Source organism: Suncus etruscus, chromosome 8, assembly GCF_024139225.1.
Source record: "Suncus etruscus isolate mSunEtr1 chromosome 8, mSunEtr1.pri.cur, whole genome shotgun sequence".
NCBI lineage: Eukaryota > Metazoa > Chordata > Mammalia > Eulipotyphla > Soricidae > Suncus > Suncus etruscus.
The window spans coordinates 124,214,499-124,229,414 of NC_064855.1; the positions used below are offsets into that span (position 1 = coordinate 124,214,499).

Genomic DNA, 14,916 nt, shown 5'->3' on the forward strand with positions numbered 1-14,916 from the left:
CCACTGGAAGCACTGAAATTAGAGCTGTGACAGGCTGTCTTGTCATAGGACGGGATTGCCCACCAGGGGGATAGAAAACCCAGATGGTACAAAGGCAAGGACCCACTGCCCTATGGGCACAGTTAAAGCATAGTGTTAGCTGGAGTCTGGGCTAGGTTCAGAAAGGAGATGGCCAGTTCGGACCTTATCCAGTCCTCAGGAATGAGGTAAACTTCTAGAACCTGCAGCAGGGGCCAGAGTGGGTGACAACAAGCGGCATTTGTCTTGCAAGTGCTGACCTAGGACTGACCGTGGTTCGACCCCGGGCATCCCATATGGTCCCCTGAGCCAGGAGCGATTTCTGAGCGCATAGCCAGGAGTAACCCCTGAGAGTCACCAGGTGGTGTCCTAAAAGTAAAAAAAATAAATAAAGATGAACCTACATGCAGGCTCAGAGCAAGATCCCATGTCCCCTACAGGAGAGCTGGTCAGTGCCTCTGGAACTGGGCTTCCAGGCCACAATTTCCCCCAGAGACCCACTCTGGCTCCTTGCAGGCAGTGAGAAATGATTGTGTCCCATCAGGGGATAGCAGTTGGGGGCCAAGGCTGATCAGAGGGTGACTGATGGTTGAGGTCAAGAGGCAACCCTTGGGAGACTGGCCACCATGGGGGTGATGAAATTTCCTAGTGACAGCAGTCACAGAACAGGAGAGTGACCTGCTATGGCCAGTGGCAGGGTGCCCCCCACCCTGGGTATTCAGCCCCTGTGCCCCGCAAGCCTTGATGCTTTCTAGCTTAGTACACCCCAGCTCCGTGCTCCCTCTCCGTGCTCCTCCTCTGTGCTCCCACACTGGACACAGTCTCCTTGGTGGCCTTTCTCCTTTCATCGGTGGATAAATGGCTTTTCTTGCTTCCTCTCTTCGTGGTCTTTAATGATTTTTTTTTTTTTGCAGTTGCAAGGAAATGGACACTATTTTTATGAGAAGATGGGAAGAAGGAGCCAGGAACAGCCTAAAAATAAGCTCTGTCACTGCCATAGCAAGGGAGGCCGAGCGCCCGCAAATGAGGAGGTTCTGCAGTGGCCTGGCAACCCAGAATGGTCCAGGGCAGCACTGAGCAAGCCTGGCAGCAGCTCAGAGCCTTTGCAGAGGTCCAAAGAGGTCCATACTAGGCTCGGACATGGCACAGTCCACACTGTGGATTTTGGGGTAAAGGGGGGAAAGTCTATCTGCAAACAGGGCGCTGACCAGCATACAAAGTCCCAATTGGTGATGCACACAAGAGCACCAACCTTATACCAGCTGTGCCCAAGACAGCCTGTCTGTCTGTATGTCCCCTGTCACGCTGCAGCTGGCAGCATACAGTGTCCCCCAGGTCCTTCTCACAAAGGCCCTGAACCCACTGATTCCCTCAGTCACACACCAAGCTCCTGAGTCCGCGATTCTGTCTTACACAGGAGGAATCAAGCTTCTGAGGAGATTTTGCCCAGGTACCCTTATGAGATTTTTCTAAGACAAAGTGAGCCTGGCTGGGTCTGAGGCCGAGGCCACTGATCAGGTGACAGGTCAGCAGGGGCTGGGATGACACACAACTGCAGGCAGCAATCAGGGTTTGATCTTACACGACCAGGTGAGGCTCCATGAAGACTCAGGCTGGGACTCGACTCTCTGCATGAGTTCAAAGCCCTGAGGACCCGGCCCAGCCAGGCCAGGGGTGCACCCAGAGGCAGCTCCAGGCGGTGGTTCCAGGTCCCAGAGCCCAGTTAGAGGGATTTGCTTTCTGGCTCCTTCTTGGCATTTCTTTGGCAGATTGAAAGACATCAGTTGGAGGTGCAGGAAGTGGGTGGAAATCTGAGATGTGAGGCCTCACTGAAAGGACAGAGGGAGGCCAGAGAGATGGTGGTGGCACCGTTGCCCCCGCAAGCGCGTCCTTCTACCTTGTACAGGTGCTCCCACTCCTGATGCCAGAGCTTCGCTCTCAGCTACTTTTTCTTGCTCTCAGCCTCACTGTCAGGCAGCGGGGCAAGTGGGTAATGTCTGCAGGGCTCCCTGGGCCCTTCCCGGCCTTCCAGCTGGAAAGCAGTTAAGGCCACTGGCAGGCGGGAGGCAGGAGGGTGGGGCGGATGGAATTTCAGGAGTGGCCCCTTGCAGGTGGACACGGCCAGCCCCGTGGGACAGCCAGCTTGGCCTAGATGCTGATGGACGTGGAGCCTGGCTGAGCTGTTTCTCCTGTTTTGCAGGTCCACAGGGGCTCTCAGTCCTGCAGACCAGGTCCCTGGGGTGCCCCATTCCACCTTCCACGTGCCTATAGGCACCCCTCGCACTTACCCCAGAGTCCACTGAAGGGTCAGGGCACTGCTCAGTGCCCAGTGCCTGGTTGAGACCTGCTCGGTCCCCGGTGGTGACGGCTGAGCCTGCCCTAAGCCAGGGATGTGAGGCACCATCTGTCTGGCTCCTGCTTTTCATGCTCTAGGCCTTCCGGGGACCCAGGCCTACGCTTCTGTTCCAGCCCCCCATTAATGATGTTTCGGGGGCTCCTCACTGGCCAGGTCACTCCCCCTGCTGCCATGCAGTAGGTCTGGGTGCAGACCTCACCAGCTCGTTGCTGTCTGTGGGTTTGGGGCAAATTGCTTCACTTCCTCCTTCAAGAGGGGCCCGCTGCAGCCTGCTACCCCACCCCCCAACCACACCTGCCCCTTCCTGGGGGGCAGCCGTGCTCAGCTGCACTCACGTGAGCAGGAAGACATTTTTGTGGGTTTTTGTTTTTGTTGGTGTTTGTTTCAGGGACACGCCCGGTGCTGGGGTGGAACCCGGCCCAGGCTCGAAGACCATCTGCTCCCTTGCTCCGAGCCACCCCTGAGAGAAAGGAACAACGAAGAGCTGAAAATAAATAATCCAGAGGACGCAGGGTGCAGGCAGGGGATGCAGCTGGGGCTATTTGGGGCCCAAGAACACAAGAGGCCAGTCAAGATCTCCAGGGGTACTAAAAAATGCTAAACTCGGGAAAATCACACATTATTTTTAGGAATAAGTACATCGATCCCCTTGTATTACATCAGCGAGCGGCTCTTCTGCTCCACTAAGTTGTGTTTCTATTGATCCCCCGAGGAGGGGAGATGAATTGTTCTAATAGTTTCTTAAGGAACCAAACATCGCATTTTAATCTTCATTATGGTGGTATCGACCAGCCCGATCCGGGGGCCCCTCTGCGGGCGACGGTCTGAAGGTGCCCCCAGAAGGCAGGCTCAGCCTGCAGCCAAGAGAGGAGAGAGAACATAGACAAGGACATCCGGGTCACTCTGGGCTGGCCGTGTCCTCGATGATGGGAGAGAACGTGGCCACACGCTGGCCGTCCACTCTTCTCAGGGAAGATATGCCACGTCTCCTGCACCGTGGGAGCCAAAAGGGTCTCTTCAGAAGCCTGGAAGGCAGGGACAGAAGCGGCCGACATGGCCACCAGGGAAGATGGAGAAGTAAAGGCAGAGGCCCCCGCTGCCCCCAACAGACCCTGAGCTTCCAAAAACGCTGAGAAGGAGCCTGGGCATGGGGATGGCCTGGGACAGGAGACACAAATGCCTCAGAAGCACTGAGCAGACTGCAGGCATGTGAAACAGGTTCCTCGCTGGGAGCCAACCAGCCCCATGCCAGGCACTGTCCAAGCCGCTCGCTGTATCCTTGAAGCCCGGCCGACCTTGGGTCATGGCTGAGTCCCCCATCACACCAGACATCTGGCAACATGCACCCTTTGGACACCTTGATGTGTGACCAGGAAGGGAGTTTTTTTATAGCTCACAGGTGCCAATCAGCTGAGGGACCCCACCTAAGAAAAACCCACCAAGGGCAGATTCGCTGGGCAGAGGGATGTGCCTCAGAAATCGCTATCTCACTCCTGGAGTCGGCCAGACACCCAGACAGTTGGACAGAGCAGCCCTGCTCCCCTGTGCAGGCCCAGAGGGGTGGCTGCCAGGCAAACATGCCACATGCCACACGCCACACTCCCGTCCAGCAGGGTCACAGGAACAACGCCTAAGCCCCTCAGGCCCAGGTAATGGCCACCCGGCACATCTACGGCCCTGCTCATGGCTGCACCCATCACACTGCACTTCCCGGCTGAGCCCAGCCTTCCCTCAGGGCAGACACCCCTGTCAGGCACCAGGTGAGGTTCCCCAGCTTCTCCCAAGACCTCCTGGGTAGAGGAGCCAAATCCTAAGGGCCTGGCAGGGGCGAGCAGGGCCCTGGGCTGACTAAGGGATCTGACAACACAATGACAGGCCTAAAGCCATCTCCCCTCACTTATGTCACTCTACGGGTGGATTTGGGTCTGAGAGACTCAGGCTGGCTCCTGGCACTGCACCAAGAACACACATAGCAGAATGAAGCCCTCCCCAGGAGGGTTCCTCAGCTTAGGGCACTAGCCCAGAGGGGCCATGCGGGCACTGGCCAGGACCCCCTCCTCCCCAGCACGACACTGGAGTGACTCTGCTCCAGAGCCGTGGACATAGTGTCAAATCTTGGGTGCTACCTGCACCCACAGTCGCCTCTCACTGTTCTGGTAGGGCTGACCCACAGTCAACGCTGAGGAGAAGGTACTGGGGGCAAGAGGGTCTCCCTCAACCCTCCTAGCACTCCAGTCCCATGGTGGGTGGACTTGGCATTGGCTTCTTGCTGCTATGATGCTCCAGGGAGGCAATGAGTCCCTATCAAAGGCATCCAGCTCTCCCCAAGCGCCCTCCATTCCCCTGCAGGGCATGAGGCTCTGCTCAGGAACTCAAGGTGCGTGGGAAGGGGCCCAAGCACTGGCAGGACAGCAGAAAGTAGGTACCGCACGTCTAGAGCCTCTCAGGGACTCGAGGGAGAAGAAAGCGGGGACCATGCGTGGGGGTCTGTGGTCTGGGAGCTGTGGGCACTGGCCGGGGAGGTGAGGGTCACCCAGTCAGGCAGTCAGCACTAATCAATAGCTCGGAGTTAATGCAGCGGCCAGAAAGTGTGTAACAGGATCTTCATCGTTAGAATAACAATCAGGAAAGCCGAATTGTTCATAATTGTATGATAACAAATCCGAGTTCAAAAATAGGCCTGAGAGGCTCTAAGTGCTCAGGTAGGGCAGAACGCCGGGCCATTAGCTACCAGAGTCAGCAGCGAGTCTGGCCAGATCGATCCACACAGCAAGGGAGCAGGGGCCTCTTCCAGTTCTTGTGAACCCACGGCACCTGTCACGGGCCATGGCACCCACGGAGCCCCCACTGACCACACTTTCCACAGACCCCACCACTGCCCCAAGCACCCACCAATTGCCACAGATGACACTCGCCACGGGGCCACTGTTACCCATGGGATCCCGTTCACCTTCTCCCAGGGGGCCTTACCCAGGGACAGGGATGAGGGGCCAGAACCTGTCGGGTCCTCCCTCCTCCCTGGATTCAGTCAGTGGATCAGGGGATCTGGAGACAGAGATGGAGAGGGGCCAGGACAGCACAAGGTGGGACCCCTGTTCCACCCTTGGCCCCTGAGTCCTGTCCGAACCAGCAGCTGTCCTGGCACCCATAGGCCAGCAGGTCTGCTCCAGCAGCGCAAGATGCCACCTCAGCAATCTCCTCCTGTCAGTACAGTGGCTGGGAGCAGGGCCAGATGGTGAGATAGCAGTCCCACACTGTCAGACCTGCGTGGATAACCCCAGATAGTGTCAGACGCACATGGACACCCCACTCTGCGGTGTTGGGAACTTGGCGCTCACCAGGGCTTGAAGGTGGGGAGCCTCTGAGAGCCGTGTATCTCCTTGATGGCATTTCAATTAAACTTCTAATTACCATTCAGGGCCAAAGACTTAATTTTTCCCTAAAACTCAAGGGAGCAGAGGGGCCCCGTTCTGCTGGAGTTTGCTTGAGCCTCTGGGGCCCCAGTGGGGATGTGGGGCAGGACCCCCGTCCCTGAGGAGGGGAGCTCCCCGAATGCCCTCTCCAGACCTCAGGCCTTTGCCTTGTCCAGACGGCGCTCTCGATGGGTTGGGAGAACTGCATGTTTATTTTGGAACCATTCAGAGCCAAAACCCAGGTTAAGGTGGGCTGATTCCGCCTCTGCTCATGAAAACTGAAAGTCACTCTAAGACAGGAGCCCCAAACTATGGCCCATGGGCCACATGCGAGGACATTTATCTGGCCCACTGGGTGTTTTTACTGCCATTGCCTGTCCTGCTTAGCGGCTGACTCACCAGACCTGCAGTGCTTATGTGCGGGATGTGTGCTCCGACTCCCTCCTCTGTCTCTCAACTCCTCCTCTAAGTCTCAGGCAGGTGTCCTTAAACTATGGCCTGCCAAAAGTAGGCCCGTACCGGAGAGATAGCATGTAGGTAAGGCATTTGCCTTGCATGCAGAAGGACGGTGGTTCAAATCCCGGCATCCCATATGGTCCCCTGTGCCTGCCAGGGCCAATTTCTGAGCGTAGAGCCAGGAGTAGCCCCTGAGCGCTGCAGGGTGTGACCCAAAAACCAAAACAACAACAACAAAAATGTAGGCCCATAGTTCCCATTGAAATACTGGTAAATTTATGGATTTAACTTTTACTTGTTCTTCATTTTAAACATTGTATTTGTTCCCATTTTTTAAATTCAAAATAAGATATACGTAGCATGCATAAGAATTTGTTCATATTTTTTTTGTTTATTTTTTTTTGGCTTTTGGGTCACACCTGGCCGAGCTCAGGGGTTATTCCTGGCTCTATGCACAGAAATCACTCCTGGCAGGTTCGGGGGACCATATGGCATGCTGGGATTTGAACCACCAACCTTCTGCATGCAAGGCAAATGCTTTTACCTCCATGCTATCTCTCCAACCCCTGTTCATATTTTTTTTAACTATAGTCCAGACCTCCAGCTGTCTGAGAGACAGTGAACTGGCCCCTCTTTAAAAAGTTTGAGCCCTTAGGGGCCGGGCGGTGGCGCTGGAGGTAAGGTGCCTGCCTTGTCTGCGCTAGCCTAGGACGGACCGCGGTTCGATCCCCCGGCGTCCCATATGGTCCCCCAAGAAGCCAGGAGCAACTTCTGAGCGCATAGCCAGGAGTAACCCCTGAGCGTCACAGGGTGTGGCCCAAAAACCAAAAAAAAAAAAAAAAAAAAAGAACTGAAGGCAATGAAAGCAAAATGCCTCTGCAAGTAGAAGCTTTGTTTAGTGTAGAGCAGGGGTGGGGTCTTCAAACTTCTTTGGGGCCGGGCGGTGGCGCTGGAGGTAAGGTGCCTGCCTTGCCTGCGCTAGCCTAGGATGGACCGCGGTTCGATCCCCCGGCATCCCATATGGTCCCCCAAGAAGCCAGGAGCAACTTCTGAGCGCATAGCCAGGAGTAACCCCTGAGCGTCACAGGGTGTGGCCCAAAAACCAAAAAAAAAAAAAAGTTTGAGCCCCCCCCCCCCCAAATTTGAGGCCAAAGCAATAACACAGGAGTAGGGCATTTGCCTTGCACTTAGCCAACCTGGGACAGATCAGGATCTAATCACCAGCATTCCATGTATTCCCGAGCCTGCCAGGAGTGATTTATGAGCACAGAGCCAGTAGTAACTCAGGGTGTGTCCTAAAGACAACAACAACAAAAGTTTTAGGAGCCCTGTTTTAAGACATTGCCCCAGGCAGCACCTGGCTTCCCAGTTGTCCCTTTGTAAATTGACTTGCAAATGCATGAAGGGCTGCTTCATATGTGGTGGGCCACAGAGGCTCCCTCACAGAGGTGAGTGGTTGGGTGGGAGAGTCATGCATCCATCCACTTGTCCTTCAAGGCCTGTAGGCATGGCTTGAAGTGCTGTAAGACAATGTCATCCCTCTCCTCCTGATCTACTCTGCAGACCAGCTTTCACAGCCACCGGGACACGTTTAGGAGAAAGCCTTGCCTGAGCCATGAGAAAGCGCTGTCTTATTGGTAGCAACTCTTCCCGGAGGATACGGTGGAAGAGTAGCCAGGAAGGTGCTAAGGCTGGACGTGCCACACAGAGACAGAGCCAGTCGTGAAGGAATGGCCAGCGGAGTGGGACTCTCCGCTGGCCCCGCAAGCCCATTCCCAAGCCCATTAGAAGGAGGAGCCATTCCTGTCCCTGTCTGTTAGATTCTACCTTGTTTCACCCAAAACAGAGATCATCCCTGATTCCTTTGTATCTGTTTGTTTTCAACTTGGTTTTACACCCAAATAGAGATTATTTTACCTGTAGATTAGGGCGGGACTGGCTCAGGATGCCTGAGCTATCTGTCCTTACTCTGTCTTTACTGCCCCACCTGGGGATGGTCTCTGGACTGAACAAAAATGGCAGTTCCGGCAGGCAGCTAGTTCTCAATAACAAATACCAGAGATTGCTAGACTCCACGTGTTTCACCTCAGTCTGGTTTGGATTTTTTCAAGCCTTAGACTTGTCCACCTGGAGTTGAGGATATGGCATATATGGCACGGTGAGTGATTGTACACCTGTCCCTGAGACTAAGCAGGTGGTGGTTGTGCAGAGAGGGAGAGGAGTCTCAACCAGCACTGTCTCTCTGGGGCGGAGACCAGGTGTACTGGGCGAAAGGCAGACAAAATGTCTACATAACCGCAAGAGGCAGGTTCCTGAGAAGCAACCAGGAATGACAGGACCTGGAGGGGAGCGTGGCCAGGGGTCCTAATGCTGAGGCACAGCTGCTGCAGACCTCATGGGAAGGGCCCCTCTATTCCTACCCAGGGCACATCTCAGTGACCAAGAGAAGATGCACAAATCTTCTAGACACACCCAAGGAATCCTAAGTGTTCCCAAAGGCCAGTGTCCACTGAGGGCCCCTGCGAGCATAACCACTCCCCATCTCTGCATCCCTGTAGCCTCCGCTAGAGGATGCGGCCCAGGTCCCCAGCCCCACAAGGCCAAGGGCTCCTGACTTAGAATTAGGGCCTCCATCCTTCCATCATGCTCATGAGCATCTTTCTCTGAGGAAAAACCAATCACGTGTAAGCATTTTACCAACCTAGCATCTGATTGACCAGGAGTGGGCACATGACCCGGCTGCTCCAATCAGAGAAGCTGGAACTGGAGAACAGAGCATCTCAGTCTCAGGTAAATGCTGCCACCACCACAAAGCTCATGTGTTGCAGTACACAGCCCCTCAACACTGGTCAGTCTCTCTCAGTCTCTGCTGGAGGAGTCCAGGTGACCATCTCAAGGCTTCCCTCCTAGGTACATGTCCTCCGGCCTTCCAACAGGTCAGGAGGTGGAGGAGGAGGAGAAGGAAAAGGGTGAGGAAGAGAAGGAGAAGAGGAGGAGGAAACGTCAAGTCTAGGAGCCAAGAGATAGGGCTACAGGCAGGTCGCTTCCCTTGTACATGCCTAACCCTGGTTCAATCCCCCACATGCTGTGGTCGGTCTCCAAGTCCTTGCCAGGAGTGACTCTAGAGTCAGTGAGAAATAGGCCTAGAGCATCACCAAATGTGACCAAAATAAACAAAAAACCACCACTACCCGCCACAAACCAAGTCTGGTCCTTGGCTCTTCGATTCCAGGCTGTACTTCCTAATCCAAGATGGCCGAAGAAATGTTTCCGAAAGTCTGACACTGGGCTTTTCTGAGCTTCGAGGTGTTCACTTTGATCCACCAGGGAGTTGTCCTTTGAAAGCAGGTGAGGCCATTAAGTGCTAAGCAAGACTTTGAACCTTCCAGGCCTTCTTGGTCCCCCATAAATGCACATGTGCGGTGAACCCTGGCCACAGGTGCTCGGGGGCCCCAGAGCCAATCTGGCTGGCTGTAGGGTGGAGACATGGGCTCCTCTTTAAGCTCCCAAGTCTGTGGTGGCTTGCGATTCAGGAAGACAAAAGCCCTTTGAGAGGCGAGCTGCATTTTGGGGGCTCTGCTGTCCCAAGTTCCCTGTGCTTCAGGCTTAATGTTCAGTGTAGTCAGCAACAGGTCAGGGTTCACCACACACCTGGTCCTGGAGCACCTCAGGACCAGGAACTCTAGACCGGACAGAGACTGGGGCTACCACAGGTCACCCCATCTTCATGCTCCCCCTGGGGCCATGTGCTACGTCATGTGCAACAAAGCTGCCCAGCACTGAGTGTCACACCAGACCCCAGCAGGAAACGGGGCACTTTTCTCACATGCCCCTTGTGAAAGGCTGACAGGTTTGCACTCAGGTGAGGGTGGCACAGAAAAGGCACCCAACACCGTGGCAAACCCCTCCCTCCCCAGGGCACAAAGCATAGTGAGCAGGGGGCCTGGGCCGGGATGTTGAGCTGGCCTGAAGACGCAGGTCCTAGGTCTGCCGGGGCAAGAGGTCCTCCCAGGCGGCTGGGCTGGGTGCCGTATGGTCACCCAGCACCTAGCGGAGAATTCACCTCTGACCCAGCAGGTTGGAGTGGGTGGGTGTTCGATTCAGACACAGAGGCCAGGGAAGAGGAAAGGAGGCCTGGCCTGCTCCGGTGGCCAGCCGGCACAGGCAGTGCCCACTAAGCAGCCCTGCCACCTCCCGGGCTCAGGGTGGAACTCGGGAGAGGGCAGCCCCCTGAGCGTTTGCAGAAAGCACCAAGGGGTCCGTCACGGTGCCTGCTTCTGTCCTCGCCCACATTCCAGTGCTCGCCTACGTGGGGGCATCGTCAGGGGGAAGGAATCCCAAAGCCAGCGAGGTGTGGGAGCACTGAGGCTTGCTAGGCCCTGGGCGCCTGGCGGGGAGCTGTGCCGTGTGTCACGGGCAGGGGCCAGCGGGCAGGGGAGGGGCTCTGCTTCCAGGGGCCAAGTGCGGGGAGGAAGTGGACTGGTATGGGGCCCGATGCCAGCCTCTCGGTGTGGGCAGCGCGCTGCCTGAGTATGGGGGCCCGATGCCAGCCTCTCGGATGGGCAGCGCGCTGCCTGAGTATGGGGGCCCGATGCCAGCCTCTCGGATGGGCAGCGCGCTGCCTGAGTATGGGGGCCCGATGCCAGCCTCTCGGATGGGCAGCGCGCTGCCTGAGTATGGGGGCCCGATGCCAGCCTCTCGGATGGGCAGCGCGCTGCCTGAGTATGGGGGCCCGATGCCAGCCTCTCGGATGGGCAGCGCGCTGCCTGAGTATGGGGGCCCGATGCCAGCCTCTCGGATGGGCAGCGCGCTGCCTGAGTATGGGGGCCCGATGCCAGCCTCTCGGATGGGCAGCGCGCTGCCTGAGGACCAGGGCCAGGCGACCCCTGCCAGGCTCCTCTCCCTCCTCGCGCTCCTGCCAGTGGGCACCACCTGAGGCTGGTAGCTGGGCGGAGCCACGGGGCGCCCAGGCCCCGCAGGTCCAGGAGAGGGGCGGCCCACCCACCCAGACGCCGCCCGTGGGCAGCACGGTGCCACAGACCGGGCGGGGGGGGCGCTCGCTCCCGGGGAGCCCCCGGGCCTGGCGCCGGGCCCCCGCCCCGCCCCGCCCCCGCCCGCCTGCCTGCCCGCCGTGCCCCGCGGGGCCCGCCCCCCGCGGCCCGAGCGGCCAGCGGCCAGTGCCCGGCAGGGGCGGGGCGGGGCGGGGCGGGGCGGGGCCGGGCATGCTCACTCGGGCCGTGACGCGCGGGCAGCGGGCGCCGAGCCGAGCGCGGGAGGCGGCCGGAGCGGAGCGGAGCGGGCGCGGCGCGCGGGGAGCCGAGCGGGGCTGGCGGGCCGGGCAGAGGCCGCTGCCGGGAGCTGCCCGCGGTGGCACCCCCTCCGCCGCCCGGGCAGGACAGGGCAGGGCAGCCTTGCGGGGCATGAGCGCGCGGCCGCCCCCCGGGAGCGCGGCGCCCCGGCCCCTGGGCGCGTGGAGCGGGGCGCGGGGCCGCTGAGCTGAGCTGGGCTGAGCTGACAGCCATGGAGTGCTCGTGCGGCCTCGTGCGGACGCTGGTGCACAGATACGTGAGTGCCCGACCCGACCCCACCCCACCCGGCCACCCCAGGGAGCCCGGGCACCCGGCTGCCCGTGCCAGGGCGCAAGGGGACGCACCTGCGGAGCCCGGGATGGGGTGGGATGGGATGGCAGTGTCCCCGGGGAGGTGGGCGCTGGCACCACCGGGCACAGCGGGGCACCCCCGAGTTGGCCTTTCCAAGTGGCCGGCAGCTGGAGACCCCCGTCTTGGGACCTCCTGGTGGGGAGGGGGCACCGTGGCCGCCGCCTCTCCAAAGGCTCAGAGGCCGGCTCAGTGTCCACGGCGCACACTGGGGTCCTTGGCTGCTTGCTTGCTGGGTACTGGTCACTGGTCACAGGCGGGCACCAGAGCCGCCGCAGCTGTGGGCATGATGGCCCGGGCAGCTGGCGGCAGAGAGGACACCCCAAAGGTGTGTCCCAGAGTCCGGTCCCTAGGTAAAGTTGTAGCCCGTAGGGTGCCCGTGGCCCTTCCTGAGTGCCCAGTCCATGGACACGACAGGACTGGGCAGCGTGGGAGGTGGCCCTGGGCCCCCGGCAGGTGCCAGGGAGGCAGGCCAGCCCCACGCACCTGTGCAGGCAGGAGGCCCGTGCCAGGGAGGCGGGTGGAGGTGCAGGCAGGGTGGGGCGGGGCCAGGGTCAGGCTCTGTCCTAAGCGAGGGAGTGGGGGCTCTGCGGCTGCTGCCCTGTCCCTCCCTCGGGGTCTCCTGTCGCAGTCCTGCCTGGGTACCCACCTGGCTCTCTGCTAGACTTCTGCGGGCATCTAACCCCCATTTCATGCCGCTGCTCCCTGGGCGAGACTCACCTGTCTCTGCCGGAGACCTGTGTGGGAGTGTGTGTGGGAGTGTGTGTCTGTGAGTATTATTGAGTTTCTGGGTGTGTGAATGAATGTGTGATGTGTAAATGGGTTTGTGAGTGCGTCTGAGTAGGAATGTATGGTTGTGCACATGAGTTTGAGTGTGTAATTGTGTGTGAGTGGGTGATTTTGTTTGTTTGTTTTTGGTTTACTGAGTAACCCCGGCGGTGCTCAGGGGTTACTCCTGGTAATGTCCTCAGAAGTCGCTCCTGGCAGGCTCAGGGGACCACATAGGATGCTGGGATTTGAACAGGGTCTGTCCTGGTTGGCCACATGCAAGGCAAACACCCTACCACTGTGCAAACACCTACCACCGGGTTGACTGAGTGATTTGTATGAGTTGAGTGTGAGAGCATGTGTAAGTTTGTGTCTGTAAGTGTGTATTTGTGTGTCTGTGGTTGTGTGAGCGTGTCAGTGCACGTGTGTGCACGTGTGACTAATTGAGTGTGAGTGTGTGTTTGTATAAGAGTGTGCTTGTGGAATGTGTATATGAGTGTAATTGTGCGAACTTGTGTTTGTATGAGTGTGTGGTTGTGTCTGAGCATGTAATTGTGTGTGCGTGTTTGTCTGGAACTGTGTGAGAGTCTGGTTGCATGTGAGTGTCTAATTGTGTGAATGTGAGGCCTGCCCTCAGGCCTGTCGTACCTCCTCACCCTCTTGTGTCCTTTATAGTCCCCTGACCTGGCCGTGTTGCAGGCTTCAGAAATTGGGGCTCCTCTGGGATCCATGTAGTCTGGGATGGTCCCGCCCGTGGTCACTCGTGACTTTCTGTGCTATTACCTGTCTGTTTGTCTGTCTGTGTTCTCAGGGGCCATGACAGCTTCTCACCCCCTCCTGCTGGTGGTGAGGTTTGCTGACCCCTCAGCACGCAGGACCCGATGCTCCTTCCTCTTGCGTGGAGGGGGTCTGGGGACCCAAAGCAGTGGTTTCTGAGGAGAACCAGAATGTAAAGCAGCAAACACGGTAGATACCGTGCTGTGCTCGGCCACACTGTATGTCCTGCTCCGGTGGCCCCCTGCCACACCTCTGCCTCCTACAGTCACCTTAGGAAGCTCCTGAGTGAGAGCATGTGTGAGTGTGTGTTTGTATGGGAATGTCAGTGCCAGCGTGTGACTGTAACTGTGTGAGTGTGAGTTGGTGAGAGGGTGAGTGTTTGCGGCTTTGTACCTAAAGGAGTGGTTCCTGCCACTCCTTTGACCTCTGTCGTCCCTGAGGGTGCTCCTTCCACACTTGCCTCACTTGGTGCCACTCTCAGGGTGGGTTTGGTTTGGTGGGATGAAGTGGCGTGAGTGAAACCATCAGTCCACTTTCCAGGGACCATGTACCCGTGGACAGGAGCCGCAGGGGCCCAGGTAGGCCTGACACGGGGCTGTCCCATGCATCCCTGCTGAGCTGGAAGTTGGGTAGGGGACTGGTCTGGATTGGGCACCCATGCCCTGTCCAGCTGGGACTGCATGGTGACACTGCACAGGTACAGCAGGCAGTGGTGGCCATGGCCGGCGCCTCGTGTCCCCACTCCTTGATGGGTCTTCAGGTGCTTGTGCTCAGCAGGGGGCCCGATGGACTGTGACTTCAACAGTGTGTGACTCCAGGAGACAGACAGGCATGTACCGTGTATATGTAAGGTGACTGGATGAAGTGCTGGATGTGGGGCAAGGCCCGCCTGTGTGCCTTGCATGGGATTTGTCTGTCTCCCACCATGGGACAGAAGCCACGTCCAGGCTGTTGCGTGTCTCCATGGGGGGTCCCGCTGCTGCCACTGCTGCTTCTCACCTGTGGCAGAACCAGGGTTGGCAGCTGGAAGCTGAACTGGAAATACCAGTTAGAACGGGTGTGTGGTGTGTGGGGTGTGTGAGTGTGTCTGACCTGTCCGAGTGGGACGGAGCACTGTGGCCAGGGGCACTTGCCCACCCTGCCCACTGCCCACCTCGGCTTCTGTTCTGGAAGGGCCCATCCTCCCATCTGGTGGCTGGGCCCACTGCTGTGCTCCACTGAGGGCGGCCAGGCGGAGAGGACACGACAGTGATGATGACATTGTGGAATGCTGCCCTGGAATGCCATACATTTGCCTTCTGGCTGCCCCCAGCCCACCCTGCTGCCCTGTGTGCAGGGCACAGGGGAGAGTGAGCGAGGTCCCGACTCCAGCTCTCCCGGGCAGCTCTGAGGCATGGCGTGTGCCAATGAAAGCATGTTGTCGTCTAGGCCAACATGGCTGGTTTCTGTTGTATGTGACCGCAGCTGTTCT

At 58.2% G+C, this 14,916-nt stretch overlaps 2 protein-coding genes across 2 annotated transcripts in view; one reads left to right on the forward strand and one right to left on the reverse strand.

The window, feature by feature from the left end:
* Positions 1-14,916, reverse strand: part of ARHGEF7 (Rho guanine nucleotide exchange factor 7) — a 496,685-nt gene that overhangs the window by 201,298 nt on the left and 280,471 nt on the right. The gene's annotated exons all lie outside the window — the stretch shown is intronic.
* The window catches only part of ATP11A (ATPase phospholipid transporting 11A), a 31,958-nt gene continuing 28,805 nt past the window's right edge, over positions 11,764-14,916 (forward strand). The window contains exon 1 of the mRNA XM_049778101.1: positions 11,764-11,808. Within this exon, the coding sequence (XP_049634058.1) occupies positions 11,764-11,808 (45 nt within the window). The remainder of the gene's footprint in view (positions 11,809-14,916) is intronic.